The 22,199-nt window shown below is 44.7% G+C and overlaps 1 protein-coding gene across 2 annotated transcripts in view; it reads right to left on the bottom strand.

Annotated features, from left to right (window-relative positions):
* Positions 1-22,199, bottom strand: part of CLSTN1 (calsyntenin 1) — a 59,588-nt gene that overhangs the window by 9,714 nt on the left and 27,675 nt on the right. The window contains exons 2-10 of one of the 2 annotated variants that reach the window (XM_081057379.1): positions 21,428-21,550; positions 13,336-13,365; positions 11,980-12,175; positions 10,024-10,232; positions 8,416-8,565; positions 8,110-8,298; positions 5,139-5,387; positions 4,655-4,776; positions 1,432-1,594 (exon numbers count right to left, since the gene is read on the bottom strand). In XM_081057379.1, coding sequence (XP_080913505.1) covers positions 1,432-1,594; positions 4,655-4,776; positions 5,139-5,387; positions 8,110-8,298; positions 8,416-8,565; positions 10,024-10,232; positions 11,980-12,175; positions 13,336-13,365; positions 21,428-21,550 — 1,431 coding nt within the window. The remainder of the gene's footprint in view (positions 1-1,431; positions 1,595-4,654; positions 4,777-5,138; positions 5,388-8,109; positions 8,299-8,415; positions 8,566-10,023; positions 10,233-11,979; positions 12,176-13,335; positions 13,366-21,427; positions 21,551-22,199) is intronic. The other variant, XM_081057380.1, reaches the window with a different exon arrangement.

Here is a 22,199-nt window from a genome sequence, read left to right as displayed (position 1 = left end):
AGCAAAGCTCTCCTGGGAATTAGGCTCTTTCACAAATTTCTAACCTAATTCATGGTACAATGTTTTTGCAGGGGGATAAAAGGTCTATTTAGCAGGTACTTGTAGTGGTGGTGACACCTTTAACACAGGTGCAAGGGCTAATGTGGGGCCTATGAAGCTCGAGGGCATACTGAGGGGGGTCCCTGAACTTGGATGGGGAAAATTACATCTTTATTTTCACTAACTTCTGATATCCAGTTTTTCCTTTGGTTATAAGGGGTCAGCCACAAGCTTCAGTATAATAGCAGAAACTGCGATTCTCACCAATAGAAATTGCTGGTATTTCCCTATCCTGTCACATCACTGCAGCTATCACAGAATCGTCACAAAGCCCCTTGTTACACTGAAATTATGGCAGTTACTGGACCTACTGCTAACGTCTGCTCTTCGTTTGGTAATAATGTAACCCAGGTATTATTAATCGACAAACTTAGTCTGTTAGTACTTGGATAAATGTATTTCAATGTATCTGATTCCTTTGAAAAATATGTGTTTTATTTTATAGATTATTAAGTTGGTGCAAAAGTCATTGTGGTTTTTGCCGTTGTTTTTAACCTTTTAAACCACAATGACTTTTGCACCAACCCAATAACAAGAAATTATCCTGAGGAGGGATCCATAGGTTTCACAAGACCACCAAAGGGCTCCACGGCACAGGAAAGGTTAAAACCCCTGGTCCCCTGGGCCCTGGAGCTTCCAGGTTCAAATCCTAGTGCCAGGATCAACCAGCTGGGTAACACGGGCTCACTCTTTCTCTGAGCCTGAGTTTCCTCGGCTACAAAATAGAGCTACCAATAGCATCTACCCCACAGACTTACTATAAGAGAATTATGTAAAGGAACTCGCACGCAGCCTGCCACTGAGAAAGCACAAAGCAGCAGCACTATTGGCCCGGTGGCCGTCATCACAGGCCGTCCCTGGTGTTGCAGCAGAGATGTCCACGAATCCTCTCAGACATAGAACTTCTGAAAGCTGTTCCCACCAGGTTATCAAGAGCTAAACGCTCTTGAAGAGTCCTCGAGGCTGAAGCACACTTACATTTCTGTGCCTGATTGTTGCTTCCTTGTTTTCATAACCTTCTCAACAAACAGATTAATTGGTAAAATAGTTCCTCAACTACACTCTCCCTCCATGCAACGCTCTCTCCCAGGTTCCCAGGAAAGGTGTTGGCGCATTTCAGTCCGTTAACACAACTTTAGTGAGCGCCCATCAACACAGCTACCCTAGAGGGCGGCCTCAGCCGTGTCCCCAGAGAGGCTCTGCTTGGGCAAAGGAATGAAAAGGAGAAGGGAAGGAGGGTAAAGTGCTGGGAAGAGCCTGTCTACACCAACAGAGCAGACAGATATTCTTTAATTCCAGAGACCTGTGGGGAAAGGTGCCAACGACCGTTACCTTGCCAGCAAGCCCCGACCACGAGCTGAGTCTCAATCCTAGATGGGTGAAGCGGGTAATCTTCAGTCACGGAGAAGGGCTCGTGAGAAATACCGTCCACATAGAGAGTCGCCCTTGGGATTTCCACGTTGAGGACATAGTGGTGCCATTCCTCATCGCAGACCTACGAGAGGCCAGGGGAAGGGCCAGAGCATGACTCGCCATGTGCCCTGTCATCTAAAGACATAGCAATGGCAGCAGTACCACCTGATATGGAGAGCAAGCCACCCAGAAAGAGCACCTATTTTCCCCCCCAAAAAAGATTTGGTTTTAAAGTATGTAACAACAACATACATTTCACCCAAATACAGGTCACCCAAAAGGGCCAGGGCAATGCTGTCGTCTCCAGGACATTTCAGACCAGGGGGGCACGGCTCACTTATCACATAACCGGGCCCCCAAATAGGGAGCTGCCCAACTCTCTTCTGCCAAGAGGCGTGACACCAAGAGAGTCTTGTATCGGCAGGACGCACCCACTGAGCTGGCAGAGCCTGCCAACTGGCCATTCCTTTTCCGGATCAAGATTAAAAGGCCCTCCAATCTCAGAAGAAGGCACACTGCAGTATACGAGCTTTCTTTTCCAACTCAAAGTTGACGATCTACATAAATCTGAATGTAAAGCTCAGATGGCAGGCCAAATTAAACTGAGTTCCTTTCCCATCATGAATGCGCATCTCCAGGGCATCTGTCTCGCCAGCTGTCATGTAAGGGTGCCTGGTCTGCAGGCTCCACGGCCCCGACCTTTCAGGCCTGGCATTCCCTGAAGAGATGCTGAGATGGAATTAAAAAAAATGTATTTCTAAAAACCTTGCCCAATGTACACTGAAATTCTAAGAAACTGAACCAATGAGAAATTGAGGGCTAAAGCAGACCAGAAATGTCAAAATAAGTGAAGTTACCAAAGAATACCAAAGAAAAGCACCTGCTCCCGATAAATTAGAGAAAAAATTCAAACCTCTAAATTGCGTATATGTTTATAACATACACACAATACATAAGTACATACGTATGTATATTACATGAAATATTTCTAAATAAAGGAATTACACAGTAATTCATCTCTGAGACAGATACAAACTTAATTTTAGTTTAAGTTTCTATCTAAACAAGTTTGGTAATTAATAAGCTCCTTCAGAAAGCAACGTGTATTGCACCCCCAGTTTTTAAAGTATTGCAGGTTTCCAGGGGATTAGAATAATATTGCATTTGAATATCGGTAGTATTTGGTCAAAATCCATGAACGTATTCTGAGAAGATAGTAGCATTAGTATAATTTTCTAATTTCCCTGAAAACAGGGTGAGTATGACAGGAAAACCCAAAGCTGCAGACAATGTCTACAACAATTCTCGGTGACAAGGTAACAGCAAGAACGGACAAGAGAGTAGGTGGAAAAAGGCCACAAGGCTTCTGATCCGGAGATGTCAGAGGGTGTGAGGAAGGACATTTTTAACGCTATGATAACAACAGAAGGGGAGGTAGACCCCTAATGCCAGAAAAATAAGTCATGCTGATCAACGATGCCTTTTGAAAGTATTGGAAAACTAATTTCATGTAAAAATGAGATGGGGAAAGGATCACAACTCAATCCCATACAAAGTTTTTAAAAGAAAAAAAGAGAATTAAGGGGAGTAACATCTCTTCAAACAACGAAAGCATACCGGGAAGGTATGCCTAACAAGGAGATGAAACAATTTATTCAAAGCATGCGGAAAGACATTAGAAAAATGACACAAAATATAAAGGAATGTAGTTCATAATTAGAGAAACTCAGAAATGAGGTGACAGAACACAAGAATAAATTAAAGAGAAAGTGACAGGTAAAGAATATCAACAAGAGGTAAGAAAAAAAAACAAAGCGACGGAAGACAATACTAAAAACGGTGATGACAACAATAACAAAAATTCTCCCAAAATACCAATACATTTCAAATTATAAAAGAGCATACCACATATCTGGGAAAACAGACCCAAAACAACTAAGATATAGTCATACAATTAACTGACTTGAAAAGAAAAGGAAAACAGCCTTTGGTCATCAAAACAAAAAGATCGAGTGTTTTATGAGGGAAAGAAAAGCAGACTGACTGCCATCAGATTTTAATAGCAACATTTCATGTCAGAAGACAATGGAGAGATATATTTTCTATTCTTGGAAATCTTAAATACGAGTCAGAGATTTCATACTCAGCCAAACAACATGGAAGAACTCAGGAATTATTGCTCCCGTGAGCATTTCCTGGGAACAGACGTCCTACAACCCAAATGACCAGAGAGAGTGCCACAAAGCTGGTGGCAATAAGCATCAATGGCACTTAAATTACAGAAAAAGAAACAACCAGACACAGAGCTTAAACGGATCAGGAACATATAAACCCAAATCTGATCAAGCTGTTAGATCCATCACGTTACAGGATATCAAGATAGAGAAGCAAATTAAATGACACCCCAGGGATGCAATCAACCAAATCAAAACTATTAGAAACTATGGGACAAAAAACCTGATTTTGTCACCAAACAAATTTCAAGAGAGAAAAGAAAAACCATCTATGAATTAAAATAAACTCAAAGGTTTATCAACCAATCACTATGCACGGCCCTTTATGTGAATCCTGATTCAAACAAACTGTAAACAGTAAACCACTTACACGATAATTTTAAATTTGCCCACTAACTCCATGAGGCAAATAAAATTAAGCTAAGGCAAAGGTTTCCTTCTTGTCCCAACCTCAAATCAAGAGAAGAAATGATCTGCTGTGATTTAAATAAAAAGGCTTTCTCAGTTTACAGCACCCCTCATTTCCTGTAACAAATCAATTTTTTTTCACATGATACTTGCTTTTTATCAAGGCAACTGTTAGGAAAGCTGCTTTGCAAAGACATGACATTGTCAAAAGGAATGTAATGTGATCTAACCTCAAAACTGCAAATTCCCTCAAGCTAAGTAGTTCATGCGATATCTGCAAGATGTCATGATTGCAGGTTCCTTGAAAATTTTAAATATCCTGTGGTGGCCTGAATTTGGGAAGTTCAATGGACTTAATTTGCTATATCCTATTATCTACAGATACAGAAATCATAAAATCGTCAATATACACTCCCCAGAAACAGCCTGTCCTGTGCGAGGTTGCCATACCTAGTTAATCTCTGAAAAGATCACAATCGGTGAGTGTTTCTGTCACTCACCTGATTCAACTTCCAGTGGAATTCGGCAGGTTTGTATTTCTTCTCTCCTGAAGGATCCTGACGGAGGAGGAAAATAAACCGACAGCCGTGGACAAAGAGTGAATAATGGTGCCGGTTCATATCTGCAGAGAGAATGACTACTGGTAAATTGCCAACTTAAGACCCAAAGGAGAAATAAAAGCTATGTCTTTAATGGATTTTTGAAGACAATTTTATCAGCATCAATGAACTCTCCAGTTGGGCCAAGACAGGGTTCAGAAACAAATACATGTGGGTTTTTACTGAGAAGCGTGGTCCAATCCACTGAATACAACTAACAGATGTCCAAATACCAGGGCAGTATGCTGAGGACGCAGCTCCCCGGTGCTAAACACAGAACAATGTACGTAAACCAACCAACCTATGGGGAGCTTTTGGGGGATGAATAAGGTGCCGCCTCCAGTGGCCACTGCAGCACGACACCTTCCCAGCAACGCCAACCTACCTGTTTTGTCTGAACTGCAAAGAATCGTCTCTTTTTTCCTGCCGAAGGGCCCATGCCTCATCCATACAGAGATCGTAAAAGGCTCTTTTGGATTGACAGAAACGACGCCATCTGGGATCCTGACTGCTTGAGTGCCATTGAACTCGAAGACCTGGTCGCTGTCATGGCCGTTGTCGGTGGGGAGGCCGACGGTCCAGTTCAAGGAGCTGCTTGGGGAAGGGAGCAGCTCGGCAGTGCCAGACACAGCACCTGGGGCATACGATGATACTCAGTGAACATTACGTGAAGGACTTAAAAGGCACAGTGTCCCAGAGTGACGTGGATGTACTGTCCTTCTCTTATGGTTATACCAGGTGCTACTTCCAGATGGCTTCTTCTCAAAAATAAGGCTTTTTGTTATGAGGAAAATCCATAAATAATAACCATGGACTTAAAAAAAAAAAAAAGATAGGAAGAAAAGAAGAAGCGCTACCTATAATCTCATGCAAATATATCCACAATTAACATTTGTATGTGGGCACTTCCAGTCCTTCCTTTATGAATATACACATATTATAAAAACAGTGTAATATGGATGAATATATATATTATAAAAATGGAGTCCTATGTACATAATATATATATTGCCATTCATACTCTTCCATAGCATAATTTAAAATGTCTGAATAGCATTTCATCGCACTGATATATCATAATCTATTTAACTGATCTCCTTGGTGGACTGAGATTGTCCCCAAACTTTTTCTATGATAAATCACGCCTTGATGAGGACCTCTGTGTTGTCACACAGCAGCCTAGCTGACAGTCCCCCCATGTCTTTCCTTGAGGAAAGAAAAGTCTGTGAGACTGTGCCTTTCTGGGACTTTGCTTATCTCAGTGTTTTACACCTTATGTTTCTCTGTCTGGTCCCCAAAAGATGGTTTGCAGCCAAAGACAGGTAAGATATCTCACATGAGATACAACCTAAGCCAGGCGGAACCGAGTGGGGACCCCCAATGAGCTGCCTTAGAAGATCCAGGAAGGAGCCTTGCTCCCCCTTCCTCTCGCCTGGGAAAAGCCATTGCTGGCTCTGGCTTTTCTCTCTCACCTGATTGTGAGAGAAGTCATGAGGACAATAAAGATCAGCTCTCTCTACTTGTCTCAACGGAACTGTTACAGCATGAGAGACATGCCCCCTAGGGAGGTGCATACCCCACCTAAGTCATCATAAGACTTTCCGCTCAGGCTGCTTGGGGACAAAGATAACTGGTTTGATTCACTTTTGTGACATGATAGATGAGTCTCACGGACGTGTAAAAAACAATGCCACTTCCTTGCCTGATTATCAATAAAAGCCACCAGTCGACCCGATTCGGGGCTCCAGTCTCTGGTGACTGCGAGACCCCCTGGCCTTCTGAGATTTAACTGTAGTAAGTCTCTGTTTCTTTCTTTCTTAGAACCTACCCCAACACCACCCCTTCTCGCACCCTCACTGCCGGTGTTGTGCTGGACGCGACACCTTTGCATGTCTCCATGGTTATTCCCTTGGAATAAATTTCTAGAAATAGAATTACTAAGCCAAAAAGCATGAAAAAAATTTACAACTATTGTTAAGTATTGCTAAGTTCAATTTTTTAAAAACATTTGTCCTCAGAAGAAGACTTTTGAGCTCTGCCTGTTGCTTGATCCTTGAACCCTCTCGTCCTAGGAACAGCATGACTTGGCAGGAACAACCTGGCCTCTCAAGTGACATACAACCTCAGTCCAAATCCCAGCTCTGCCATTTCCTAAAAGTGTGACTTTGGGCAACAGACTTATCCTCTCTCAGTCTCAATTAATTTCTCTGTAAAAACGAGGCCAATACCACCTCCTCTCCTTTCCCATCATCTAACGTGATGGGGAAATTAAATGAAATAACACATGGGAAGTACCTAGCATAGAGTAAGCACTCATATATGACATTCTTTCTATTCCTCCTACCTTTAAACTGTTCGGCTGAGAGAATGTTCATTTAATACCATAAAAGATGGCGTTATGAGATAGTAAGTTTCATGCATTACACTATAATATACACTTAGGTGTATCACTTAAAAGAGAGAGCATTCCAGATCTCTTACGTTACACAGACTTAGGTGCATGATTATGACTATTTGGACTGAGAATCATAAAACACCTGAGCATATTCACCACCAAGATGAGCCAGCAGAGAACCTACTTTTCCTCTTTTGCTTATGCGCCATATAACAATTCCCAGTTATGTCAGAAAACCGGTTGCCTAAGTCTAACTAACCGTCATTATCAGGCTAGTGAGAAGACAGATGGGTATCAGAAAAGCTCCTCGCAAAGCTGACACTGAGTAGCCCTTGAAACACAAAAGACCTTTCTGATTATAAAGAGGCCATTCAAGTTGCTGGTACCTTATCACTGACCGAGGGAAACATTCTTCCTCAATAGTTGCCACGAGAGGCACCCATACCTCACCTTTTACGTCATTTAGATAAACCAGAAAAATTTCCACTGACCGTGAAGACAGAGAACTAGCCTTCTGGTCAGATTTGCCATCCTGCCATCCATTAGATGTGGGCATCTTTAGTTTTCATTTTCTATTTCTCATTTGCCAAAAACTATTGCGTTACTTACAGTTTTTTCCTCAGTCCTAAAATGTGTCTAAAACTCACTCCACGTATATAATCCCTATTTTGGTGATTCTCAATGTATGTCAGAGAAATACTTTCTTCACACCAGTGGTTCTTAAAATGCACACACCCGTAACATTTTGAACAGACTGTTAGGGGGTTCTGTACTCCCCGAAGCCCAGCCTGTGTGACAACTGGCCAGTAAAGGCAGCCAACAGCCATGTCAGAAGTTAGACTGTGTCAGTCCATGAACATGAACACACACACACACACACACACACACACACACGCGCGCGCGCGCATCTCCATGCATAAGGGACTCTGTCCCTTCATTGAAGACCACCAAGCCTCCTTACCACAGAGCCGGTGAAGGGACTTCTCGGAGTAGGTGTCGCGGTCACAGCCTTTCCCTATGTGGCTGGTCTCCAGCTCCACCGTTGCCCGCACCGAGGTCACTGACTCATCACATGTCTCCAGGTGGACGTTTGGGAAGAGGGCCAAGGCGCCCGTGCCAGGCTCATATTCCACCCTATTCTTGTTCCATCCTGTGTTGGCCCACAGGTGGGGGGGGGGCACAGGGAAGGGAAGAAAACCCACACGTTAGGTTTCTGCGGCACACGGATTTTAACAGGTGTGAGAGCAGACACGAGAACGGAGCTCACCTTGCCACCCAGGGGTGCAGGTGGGCTTAATGCTGACCTTGACCAAAACATCTTCTGTGGCTCTTTTCTTCCCGCAGTCATAGGCCGTGACGGTCAGTTTATACTGGTGCTCCTTCCCGTAGTTCAGCTTCTCTGTGTTTTTGATATAACCTTCCAGAGGAAGAAAACGACAGTGAGGACCTGAAGCCATACTGGTGTTTTACTTCCAGTGTCCTCTGCTGGAACACAAAACGCAGACACATGCTTTCGGCCCTGTAAATACTGACGGGGAGGGAACTTATGCTTGAGATAATTAACATTCACCCTGGCTTTCCTGAGCTGGAACACACACTAATTCCATCTCTAAGGGTTGTTGAAGCAGGAGGAAAGAGTCCACACAATTCAACTCCATTTATTCCTACAGGGTTTCTTTCTTTTTTTCTTTCTTTTTTTAAATTTATTTTAAGATTTAATAGTTGGCATGTAAGAGAGTAAAAAAGACAAAATAATTCAAATACTTCAAATATTAAATACAAGATCAAGCTGCATTAAATACTTCTTGCTAAAAGATTTACTTTAGTAGGGGGAGAGAGAGAGAGAGAGAGAGAGAGAGAGAGAGAGAGAGAGAGAGAGAGAGAGAGAGGTTTCCTACCCCCACCCACTAGAGCAAAGCCTGATTTGACCTTGAGTACAGATGTCTGCAAACTGTTTGCAATGTCCATAATTGCACCGAAGATTCTGGACTGTGCAGTAACAACAGAGACACTATATCATCATCAAGAAGCCATAATCTAATGAAAAAGATGAGCTCTCGAACGAGCTGATTCTGTTTAATCACCAAGGATAGAGGGGCTCTGGCAGTAAGGCATAAACCGTCGTGTCTAAGATGAGGCAGAAGATTCAAACCTACTGGAGAACAGAAGACAGGACGAATGACAGGTCAGTCCCACTCAGATGCATGCTGACTGAAAGGTGAGGAGATGAAACATAAAAACACGCTCAGCAGGGGGGTTTTATTAGACTTTGGTGAGAAAGGAAAAAGAAGCACGTCCCCCAGGAGAACACAAGACTTTCAGGGGACAGAAAAGAGGCTTTCAGGACACAGAGTGAGAAAACAGGAAACAGACATGCATGGTAGGTCTCTGCTGTGGACTGAGCGTCCCTGTCCCCCAGAGTTCACGAGCTGAGGTCCTAACCCTCAGTGTGACATTAGGAGGCGGGGCCTTTGGGAAGACCCCAGGTTTAGGTGAGGTCATGAGGGTGGAGCCCCATGTTGGGATTGGTGCCCTTATGAGAAGAGGAAGAGACCAAAGTGCTGTCTGTCCCATCACGGAGGACACAGCGAGAAGGAGGCCATCTGTCAGCCAAAAAGGAGCTCCTCATGGGACCCTGTATGGGCTGGCTCCTTGCTCTTGGACTTCCCAGCCTCCAGAACTGAGACATAAGTGTCCGTTGTTTAAGCCACCTGGCCTCTGACATTCTGTCACAGCAGCCCGAATGGACTAAGCCAGTCTCTGATCTGTGAGTTTCACTGAAGCGCCAAGTTTGGGTTTGAAACGGACTGGCTTAGCATGGCTAGCCTGCTCAGACTGTCCCCTTGGTAAGGAAAGCCCGCTCCTCTGTTCTCACCATCTTTGTCGACTGTGAATGGCACATCTGGAGTGACGATTTCATAGCTGCAAATCTGGCTGAACTGAGGGGAGCAATCTGCATCCACAGCCTCCACCCTCACGATGCTGTCGTACCGTTTCCCCTCGACGACCGTCGCTTTGTAGGACTTCTCCTTGAATACAGGTGCGTACTCATTCACATCGTTCACCTGAATATGGACAGTTGCTCTGGAAGAAGGCGAAAAAAAGCTGTGTGCTTTGTTTGGCTTTTTACCCCCCACCCCAAATTCTGCCCGACTTTTACATTTCCTTTTTCTGACATCTTGTTTTATTAAATTTTCTGCTGAAGATAAAAATTAAACTATTCATTGTTTTTAATTTAGTACGGAGACAAGAGCAAGTTAAAAAAAGGAAATTTGGGTGGGTTCTTCCAGGTCCTAGGAATAAGGCAGCTGGTGAGAAGGCAGTGACATAAAATAAAAAGACTTGGGATTTTTCTTGACAATATGGGACGGGCCTGCAGAAGGGAGATAAACTATATCAGATATCTGTCAGCTCTCTAACACAAAATCAAAAATATTTTGCTGCAAAAATCAGAAAAATATACAGCCAAAGGAAGAAGGAAGCAGAAACAGGGAAGATGGGAAATTATGAGCATTGAAACAAGTTCTGCTCTGCTTCTAAGGCATAGAGACCATTGTAACCCATGGCTGGGGCGCGACCCATTACTGATCCAACAAATGAGGGACCTCTGTGACCTCAGTGTTGCCCTTCCTGGGAACCCCCATGCTGCCACATTCCATCTCCCCAGCTCGGGGATGAGAAAATGAAGATATTGTCAGACCAGGCTACAAAGAGAGAAAACTGTTGGTGTCCAGGGCTATTGACTAGGGCATGTTTCTGAATCGGACATGGTCTCTGATTGAAATAAGATCTCTTTCAAGGAAAACAGTAATATCTCACTGTATGAAAGGATGAGGAGTGATTCATTGGCACTCAGCACCCCCACTGTTCACCAAGACATTCCACACCGCAGCACCAATCTTCCTTCCTTCCTTCCTTCCTTCCTTCCTTCCTTCCTTCCTTCCTTCCTTCCTTCCTTCCTCCCTTCCTTCCCACTCTCCATCCACCCATTCATGCATGCTACCTACCATCCATCCACCCATCATTGATCCACCAACCATCCATCCATCCATCCGTCCATCCATCCATCCTCTACTGTCCATTCACTAGCTATCATTCATCTGTCCACCCATAATCCATTTATCCATCCATCCATCATCTGTTGTCCATTCACCATATATCATTCATCTGTCTACCCATCATCCATCTATCCACCCACCCACCTTGACCCTCACAATGGTTACGTGACATCATCTCACCCACATACTCCTCCTAGTCCATGTACTAGGAAGTAGAAACTGAGACTAAACAAAATTAAATATGCCTAATGACGAAAGGCTAGGAAGTAGTTGTGAAGGAAAGACTAGAATCCTGAGTCTGTCTCGTCCAGAGCCTTCTAATTACATCAGTGGTTCCCAACTGGCAGGAATGATGTGAACACACACAGGATGGGGCACAGAAGTCGGCTTTCTTCCACCAGCTCAAATGAATTTCATGCCCTTAAAATTTACAGACAAAAGATAATCATGACTACAAAATACCCTCTAAGGGTAAAAGCAGGATTTCCGTATTTTCAATATAGGTCCTTGGTTTCCTTACTAGAGTATTTGGTGGGACAAAATTACTCATCATTTGTTTATTCGACACCTACTATGTGCCAGGCTCTTGCTGGGAGCCGCATACAAGGGTCTCTGAGCAAATTGCTTACAACTTCACTGTGGACAATTGAGAACTACCTTCTGCCTTATATTTTAAAACCATGTGAAGTCTTGGGAATGGGGCATGATGGTCACTATTTTCCTTGTGCGTGCGCACACATGCACACACACACACATAATGTGTGAGCACTTACTTATGAGACTTCTTCACGTTGGCCCCGTCGGGTCCCTTCCCACAGTCGTAGGCCTGGATGGTGAATGTGTACTCTTTCTGCAGTTCACAGTCCAGTTTCTCTTTGGAGCGAATGATTCCTTCGCCAGTGGATTTATCCACCACCACTGCCTCAAAGGGCACATTCTGCCCATGAATTTTAAATCCACAGATCTCACCTGGGGAGTCAAAGCAGCACAGGTGAGAATTTCTGCCACACACACCGCCAGCACAGGCCCCTCCTCCCCAAAGAAAACGAACGGCAACAATTCCGCAGCCAGGGGTTTTAGAGGGTCTGTGGACAAAGCAGGGGCACTGTGCTTTGACAGGGTAAGTTCTGGGACTTTAGTAAAAAGAAGCATATTCTGGCTTTCCAAGCAACTTGTTTAACTTTGCATCCATTCATGCAGGAATACAAAAGAGAGAAAGAGAATATATAGACAGGCATTTCACAGGAGTACTTAGGATCGCTCCAGGGTAAAGTGGTCTCATTAGCCATCAGCCAAGGCCTGATAACACCGTGAAACTGCCCCGCCACTGGGGAGAGCCAGGCAGCTATTTTGATTTGGACCAGAGGGAAGGCTTAACCACACAGTTAAGTGTTGAGAGAGGAAGAAGCGTGAGGTATAGGTTCAGCACCGTAATTACAGAAAGTCTGTCAAAAAAAAAAATCAGAAGAAACAAGTCTTCCTGTGCAATGAGCCTGGCTAAAATTAGGGAATCAAAACAAACTACTGAACGAGAAAGGTAGAAATACCAACTTTTCAGGCATCCATTTCAACAGCTAGTGTCACTATTAAGATGCAGTGTCCACTGTGGGGGAGATTTGCTAGACTTTTCCTTTATTTTGGTCTTTATCCTATCATACCTAAAAAGGAATCCTGCCTGAGAACTTAAGTACATCTATGTCGGCTTACAAGCTTAATTAGGAGTCAAAATCTACGTGTCTAGTCTGGCCCACGGGAGAACAAATATAAATGTTTTGAAGCATATATAAAACTTCACAAAATGTGTTTCACGTAAAAATAACATTGAACTCTTCCAAAATTACAACAAATAGAAAAGGATTACAAAGTGAATCTCTTAAGTTCAATGAAGAAAAACAACATACAGTATTATCCAAATAGTTCAAATGGATGTCTGATTTCCAGATATTTCTAACCGAGGGTTTGGTTACATACAATTTCCATCAATGTATTTAAAAATAGAAACAAAGTAGGAGAATAAATAGGGGTCAAAGAGCATGACAGCTTCTTCTGTTTAAGGGCTGATTCCCAATTTTATAAACAAAGTTAGTGGGTTAGAATTCATAAGAGGGATAGAAAGAACCCTTTATCACCTTCTTTGGTGACTGTCACCTCAAAACTCTCTAAAGGGAGAAAAGATAAACCCATGTCAGTAATACAGGAAAGAAAGAAGATGGAACAATAAGGAAAAAAGGCAAAGAGCACACATTACATAGAAAAGCTTGACATAATTTAACAAAAAGCTCAGTAGCCACTTGTTAGAATTGCTATAGCAAAACTGGACCTTTGGTAACAAAATGTCTCTGTGAATCCTACTTACCATGAACCACTGTGTAATTTTAAAATTACACGAACTATGGAAGTGCTGCTATAAAGTTTCATAACTCTCAGGTATGTTAGGACTTATCTTTTAATGAACACTTTGATGATAATAGCTTAGATATAAACCTATTTGTTCTTTTACAGTTTTCAGATTGTCATTTTCAAACCAAGTTCTTGCAGTTAGAGTCTGGTAACACTCGACTCATCATTAGATTTAATGGAACAAACAGTTGGAACAATGGGTTTTATTTGAACCCTTTGCTCTTGAGCTGAATAAATAACAATGATTTCTAATCTACTCTTGGTTCTAATCCACCAAGGTAACAAATATAAAAACCTCTTCAAATGGGAACATCTGCTTAAAAGTGAAGTAAAATGAGATTCAGTACTAACTGTAGTGATGGGTGCTACAATGGTCATCCTTCTTATTACATGAACACACTAGTCGACGAGCCAAGGTGTGAGCCCTGCCTACCTGGCCCCAGGTAAGCACACGAAGAGGTCAGGAGCCCCACTGCCTCCCCCACTCAGTGTGGCCTCGCTGGGGGCACCTCTTCTCCCCCAAAGGTAACACAGCCTGAATTCCCTTGCCTCTTTCTGTTGTTTTCTTTTAAGTGGTTTGACCATATACTTGTATATCCCCGAATAGCGTTGTTGCGTTTTGCTTGTTTGGAGGTTTGAAAATGGTATCGTACGCTATAGAATTTTTGCGTCTTGCCTTTTTACTGAACTCTGTGCGTCTATGATCCATTCGTCCTTGACAACACACGCAGCTACAGTGCAACCATTTCCACTACTACATACAGCGAGCACGCACTGAGTGAAAACAGGGCAAGTGCTTACAATACTGCCTGGCATTAAAAAAGCACTCAACAAACATTCGCTGTTAGTATGACAATCATTTGTCATCGTGTGACGGACTCTACCACCATGGCCATTTTTTGCTGTTTATGAACAACGCTGTAATGCGTATTTCTGTCCATGCTTCCGGCTGTACGTACACACACAGCGTCTGTAGGTCTGTGCTGGCCAGTGAGGTAGCCGCTAGCCACAAGGGGCTGTTTCCATTAGAATTCACGTCAAATAACATTAAATAACAGTGAAAACTCAGTTCCCCAGTGGTGCTGGCCGCATTTCAAGTGCTCAGTAGCCTCACGTGCCCAGGAACTACTGAATGGAGGACGCAGGCGCCGAACATTCACTTTATCACATCAGGGTCTACCGGACAGCACTGGCCTAGAGCCCGGGCCGGCCACCCCTGGCCGGTGGACCCAATCCACTCTGAACAACCTGCGTGCTAAAAAAGGGTTTTATCTTCTGAAATATTGTTTGGTGGTACAAGAAAATTATATGAAATTCACGTTTCAGTGTCCATAAGTAAAGTTTCACTGGAGCACAGACATGCCCCTTCGTTTATGTATCGTCAACGGCTGCTTTCCCACTATAGTGGCAAAGAAGGGTCATTGCAAGAGAGACCCTCTGGGCCGCAAAGCCCGAAGCATTTACCATCCGGTCCTTTACAGAAAAAGACTGCTCATCACTGCTCTAGAGACACACCTGTGAGCACAACTGTTGGGCACGGATACCTCAAACTGTTTTCCAGAACATGCTAATTCACTATATTATGTTTATATTTTGGGGGTGCCTTTTAGATTGCATAATACATTTTAAAATAAGTCAAGCTGCCCAACTTTAATTCAGAGAAAATTTCTCAGTTTTCAACTCGGCGTTTACTGTTCTAAAGAGAAAACGGTGAAGCCGTTCACATTATCTGGGTGGACAGAGCTGATGGAGGCTGCATGCGCTTTCTAGAAAAGGCCTCTGCGTGGGAAGTGCACGCTGAAGACTCTGGGTTAAGTATGTGAGCGGGGCAAGGCGTCTACATGGCACCTTGTTAAGGGGTTAACGACACTCATCATTCCAGCAATGCCCTTGAGATGGTTTCCGGGAGGAGAGGAACTGTTTGCCAATAGATTCAACGCCCTAAATCTCTCCTTTGGGATTTCATGTTGGGAGGAGGGGGAGGGAAAATGGAGAGTGTGGGAAGATACTGGAGTGTTTCCATTTTAAACGTCAGATGTCGGGGAATTCTTCATTAATAAGATACCGTCTGAGTAGAAACCAGAGGAAAGAAGGGAAGAACTTCAGATAGAGGGAACAGCAAGGGCAAAGGCCCTGAGGTAGACCAGGGCCGGCCTAGCTCAGAACAAGGAAGTCTACACTGCTGCAGGAGTTGAGCAAAGGGGAGGATAGTAGATGAGGTCTGACAAAGACAGGCAACCTGAAGCTACACTGGCTACTGTCCTCTAAGTGAGAAGGAAATGACTGGAGAGTCTTGAGCAGAGAAATAAAGGTATTTCTTACATTCTGAAAGATGCCATCTGGCTGCTGTGCTGAAAATAAGCCTAGAAGAGTACAAAGATGGTTACGGGGGGGTAATCCAAGCATGAGACGCTGAAGGCCAGAACCAGGGGGCCGATGGGGGGGTGCGAAGTGGTCAGAATCGCGGTGAGTTCTGAAAGTGAGGCCGAGGCTGTGGGATTACGAGTGAGAAACCGAGGAAGGGAGGTTTGGAGGGAGGGACGGGAACTTGCACTGCAGCTTGGGACACGCAGCTGTATTACAGTTTTTATGGAACAGCATCTGAAAGACGTGATTATCAAATGTGAGGATACAAATTACTTTGAATCTCATTTTGTATTTCCAGGCTGTTCTCTACAAGACTGGACATAATGAGAACAGCAGAAAGGTACAGTGTATCTTTTCCATGGCCCCACTGATTATAGTTAAGTTGGCTACTTGAATTGGCTGCACCAACAGACTGGTACCTCCAGTCCACGGTACTTATTAAATTGCTGGTCGGCCTGGGCGCTTCTGCCTACAATGATGTAACAGCCATCTCGCCAGGAGCAGCAGGGGCTTCACACTCGGATAGACCTGGATTTGCCAGACCAGCTGGGTGACGCTACGTGTCACTGCGGAGGCTGCAGACCAGGGGTGCACCCACTTCAAGGGTCCATCGACTCTTTCCAGCTAGGACCACATTTGAATGAGGAAGATGGATCCAAGGTGAGGGGCAAGTGGACAAGACGAGATCTGATGAGGGCCAAACTGAGGCAGTTTCCGTAGGAAAGACTTACGGATTTTTAGGAGGATAAGACTTCATGACCAACTAGACAGGGAGACTGAAAGCATCTAGAGTAACTCCCTAGTTTTTGCCTGCTGGTGCCATAAAGGGAACAGAGGCACAGAGAAAGAGAAAGGCTTGGGAGAAAGGTGATTTGTTCCTGTTTCATTCATCCCTGCCAACTTCTTGCTTCTGGAGTATTTTAAAGCCAGACATTAAACTGTTCCATCCATGAAAAATTCACTAGATATCTCTGGCAGATAAAGACTTTTTCTTTAACAGAACTACTATAACATCACACAGCCAACAAAATTAACAATAATTCCTTCGATCTTTTCACAGTGAACATCCTACCTCTCAAACTACACTCAATTTACGATCTTCCTCCTCCAAACCAGGGACCAATTGCTGTCAGGAGCATCCAATTCTCCCAGGAGCTGGTTTTTTAAACTTTAAAGTTGTCATTGAGTCATTCTTCTTCCCTCTGTCCTCCATCCATGTATGTGCAGTTCTATTAGTTACACACACAGGACAATTACATACATGTAGTGACAAAGTAGTTCTAGGCATTATATGGAGTTACATCATGGTGACAACGGGTAAAGGTACATCTCTACCTTTTTGCATTCTCAGTCTGCTGTCCTATGCGCAACCTTCTCTCCATCTTTGCAAGGAAGGACCTGTCATATTCTCTTTTCTTTCTGCCCAGCCCCTTCCTACTCAATTCAACCGTGTGCCACTGCTCTGCTAGGTAAAAACCTAAAACCCTGCTCTCATCGTGTTTTCCAGGTGACCTCTCTACCTATGCTAGTCTTGGAATGGACCAAACCTTTCCCTATCTCTCTCCCCCTTCATTCCCCTTTTATCACCTAAAATAGCCAAAAGGAACTTTATTAAGGATTTTTTTTTAAAGCAAAACATAAAAATATAACACTGGGTGAGCCCAACATGGTATAGATGTGACTTCTATCCAAAGTCATGTCCACATTCCTCGGCAGACAGCGGTTAGCTCTCCCTTTCCTCCCTGGCCCTCTGAGAAACCTCAGCTTCCAGCAGGCCTTGCATTCTTTCTAAGTCTTCTTCCAAATCTGAGTATGGCCTCAAACGGCACTGCTCTCCCCAAAAGAGAGGGGCGTCTCAAAGGCCTACCCGGTAGTCTCCCCCACTCTCAGGCCGTCCTGTCGTTACACGGCACTCCTGATGGAGGTCATTCGTGCTGGCTCCAACAGTTTGGTGCTCCAGTTGCAAGCAACAGGAATTCTAGCTAACTCAGGCAAAAAGGACTTCATTGAAAAGCCATGGAGTTCACTGCAGGCCCGAGAAAGGGTCTTGGAAACCAAGGTCACTCGAGAGACCAGGAGCTAGGAGCCACAAGAGTCCCCGAGACAACAGGCCCGGACAGATAGAGGCGACCCCACCGGTGCCAGCTCCTCTGCCCCTCTACCCAGAACCCACATCGCCAGGAGAGCGTCTGGCCAGCCCAACGTGGGTTGTTGGTGCATTCGTCTAGGAAGCTGGGGTCACGGTTGTAGACCCACCAAACTGGACCCAGCGGGAAAGAGACTGGGAAGAAGGGAAAACGGACACCTGCTGAGCAGCAAGCGTCCACTACAAAGTCCCCACTGATCCAACTCTCGTTCCTGACCCACTTCTCTCTACTCGGCCCGGCATCCACGCTCACCAGCAGAACGTGCAGACTGGTCCTGATCTTTGGTGACTGGTCCAGGCTGGTGTCTGAGACAAGCTCGTGGGTGTCTCTCATCAGTACAGTTTCTCAAGCTCCCTTAAACACACAGTAACAAAAACCACACCCAAGGGTCATGCCCTCACAGCCCCAGCATAACCACCCCAGGGCTACGCCCTCCACTTTCAGTGTGCCCAGAACTGCGTGGGGAGCCTGGTAGAAACATGGTGTACCAAGCCCCATCGGGCCCAGCAATTCTGACTCAGCGCTCTCGGGAGCCCAGTAACCTGTGGTAACCAGTGCCGCCAGGTGGCTCGGTGTATCCAGGCTGCAATGTGTGCTTGGAGAAACTGGCCCATGAGTGGTTTCCAAACTTCGCTGGCTGGGCACAGATTCCTTAGGCTCCACCCTGAGGTACAGGCTCAGGCCGCTGAGAATGGAGCAGGACTTTGCTTTCCACATACGGCCGCGGAGATCTGGATGCCGTTACGTGTGTGCAGCCACACCCCAGCGGACACCCGTGGCCCGAGCTGACTCCCCACCTCTGCTCCTATCCCCGGCACCCCCTTCACTGCCAACGTCACTTCCAACCACGCCTTCTGTAAGCCCGCCTCGTCTTGCCATTTATGGCCTCCAGGGCTGCCTCTCTCACTAGACACCGAATCATAAGCCTCCTGGTATCCGAGGGCCAACTGTTAATGCTGGCTTTGCCCTCCCACCCAGCTGATTGGTGCCTGGAGAACAGGGGCCAGCTTCTAAGCTTCTTCGTATCCTCCGGAAGACCTAGCATTGTCACCGAATGTCTCATGATTACGGATCCCAAACCTATCCTGGAGACAACTGCATTCAAAATGAGTTCACGCAAGTCGGTCACTGTTAATGTGGACTTTTGTCCCAACGTCCAGATCCTGCTGCTCAGACGATCACTGCCTTCCATTAATTAGGTGAACCACATGAAATTTCCAACATTCCATTTTTTTCAAATATTTTGATAGTCTTAACATGTAAAAACGGCAATTTTGTGCGGCTTAACCTAACACATCCAACTCACTGCCAAAAACTCAATGTTTTGATTTCCTAAAGTACTTGACAAATACCCATAGCATATGCTAAAAAGGCAAAATTGGGGGGTAATGTACAGCAGTTAACCCCACTAGCCATCCTGGGAGCCGCGTCATTTTAATTTCCTAAAGTACCTAACAAATACCAAGACTTCATTCTCTTAGCTTCACCCCAAGAAAGAAACCTGGGCTGGACCCTGTGCGCTCAACACCAACGTCTGATTAGTGACAATTTACAACGTACTTGGCTGACTGAGCTCCCAACATCACATGAGTACTTATTTTGGAACTTTGACAAGTCAATCTCCGATGTTACCCACACACATTCCTGTGATGGGGTAAGACTGCGAACCAGAATGTTTACAATGTCTCTAAGATAACGTCACGAGAGCCGACCCGGCGAACCTATGACTCCTCGGGGTCAGGCCGCCTGGCACGAACGCAGCTCTGCCACTCACGGGCTGTGTGATCCTGGGCAAACTGATTCGTTCCTTCTACAAGAGTCCCGGGCGCTGGTCTAGGCACAAAGCACAGGACCGTATACAGCTGACACTTCCCGGAGTAAAGAGAAGCTTGAGGGAGCAAATACAGAACTCCTGACGCAATCTCTTCTTAAAATGCATGACATGTCAGAAATGTTCACGTCCACTCAAAAACATGAGCTAGAGAATCTTATGAAAGTTATTTCTGCAGCACGGACCATCACTGTATATAATAACTGAATATGGAAGGCATGGGATTTGTGGTATATAAGTATACACACAAACACTCAAAAGTCTGGTTAATTACGGAGGAAACCAATATGTAATGTTAGGAATGATTTTAAATTGGGGAAGGGGGTAAGGGGAAAACAAAGAAACAGAAATCATCTCTGCTACTAGACAAATACTATGTGTGTATTCATAGCATAGAATGCTTTCCTCTGTCCATCCAATTGGATTCCTCTCTAAAAACTAATAAACAAGTAAAACCACTGAAAGCTCTGCCTCCACCACAGACTCAAATGGCACGCGCTGGTTCTCAGGTTACTTTCCTGAAAACAGGAGGTGGCATTGAAGAGAATGAAAAACAAATTCATTTTTCAAAGAGCTCTTCAGCAACACGTTCACTTCCCTCCATTTACACGTAGTAAAACTGAGGCATGACATGATCTATACGAGTTACCTGAATTGTACTTCTCTGTCCCGAGGCAAACAGCACACACAAATATGAGGAATTTTGTCCTGGAAAAATATCATGCAACAACTACCCTTTAAAAATCAACTTCCCAGTGTTGGTTTTGTGACGAAAGGGTGAAGTAGCACACTGCTGCACCAGCTGAGGAAGTTACTATGGACATGATGAAAAGCAAGCAGAACTGTTCCGATGTGGAAAGTGCTAGTAAATGTCAGCCAAGGAGCAGGTCTCCAAAGCAATCCCAGATTTGTCTCCGTACATAGGCCCCGATCTTGGGAAATATCTCAACTTTAAAAATGTATTCCAAGTAAAATCTAAACCAAAGGATTTCTCTATGAAGACTGCTCGACGTTTTCAAGTTTAAGTCTTTTCAGGTAACAGCAACCGAATTAGTACAAGGAGAATCTTGAGCTGGCATGAGCCAGGTCCTCGCCTCTCGGGGACCCGGGACCTGCACCACCTGGGAGTACGTCAGAGGGGCCGAGTCTCAGGTGCTCCCCAGACTCTCTGTGTCCAAACACGCACTGCGCACTGCAGTTTGAGGCACACTCACCTGAATGTTACCTATCTGGTCACATCAAGACAAGGAATATAACGATGCGATTCAATATTTTGCTTTTCGACCACAAGTATAGGCTTGTTGTCAGGTGCCCCAACTATTATAATTAAAAGGGGAAAAAAACGTGGTGCACAGAGCCAAAAACAACCCTTCGCTAAGGAGACACTTGCAGAAAAGGTGAGAAACGACCTGGATGGATGTGTGAGATACTTCCTGTGCGCACCAGTGTGGAGGGTAAACAAAAACCACCTCCTACCTGCAAAGCGCAGAGGGGCGTCTTTGTCCAGGGCAATCAGCGGGGGGTCCAGCAGCACTGTGTTGTCGTTCTCGGTCACGATGCCATGATAAGTGGGCTCAAGCCACGGCTTGTGCTTGTTAGCTGTGTTTCCAAAAGAGAAAGGGAAAAGGGCAGGTTACCGTGATTATGTTAAACTCAACTGCTTTTGAAGATGTAACATCTATCATTAAAATAACAAAACTCTCATTAGTCTGGAAGACAACACTTGTATTTTTTTGTTGCAAGTTTGGTATCAAGACCCCAATGAGGGGGTGGAGGGGAGGCCAGTTGACTCAGTTGGTTAGAGCGGTGCTCTTAACAAGGTTGTCGGTTCGATCCCCACATGGGCCACTGTGAGCTGCACCCTCCACAACTACATTGAAACAACTACTTGACTTGGAGTTGACGGGTCCTGGAAAAACACACTTAAATAAATAAACGTTAAAAAAAAGAAAAGAAAGAAAAGAACCCACTTTGGAGTCAGGCCAACTTGGGGTCAGAGTCCAGGTCCCCTGTTATTAACTGTGTGACCTTGAGCACATAACTGACCTCTTAATCTCAATTTCCTCGCTTGTAAGCCAAGGGCACCCCCACCCTCCCCACAGGACTGGGGAGGATAAGTGGAGAAGTGTTCTTCCTTCTAGACTGGACTATAATGGCGACTTTTGTTTCAAAGGTAAGAACTGCTCTGGATGGCAGGTGCTTACCTGGTACAATCAATTTTTAGTTGCTATCCTTTCTGCATTGCCTG

This window comes from Rhinolophus hipposideros, assembly GCF_964194185.1.
Source record: "Rhinolophus hipposideros genome assembly, chromosome: 8".
NCBI classification, from domain to species: Eukaryota; Metazoa; Chordata; class Mammalia; order Chiroptera; family Rhinolophidae; genus Rhinolophus; species Rhinolophus hipposideros.
Note: the sequence above shows the minus strand (reverse complement) of the source record. Positions and strands in the feature narration are given on the sequence as shown.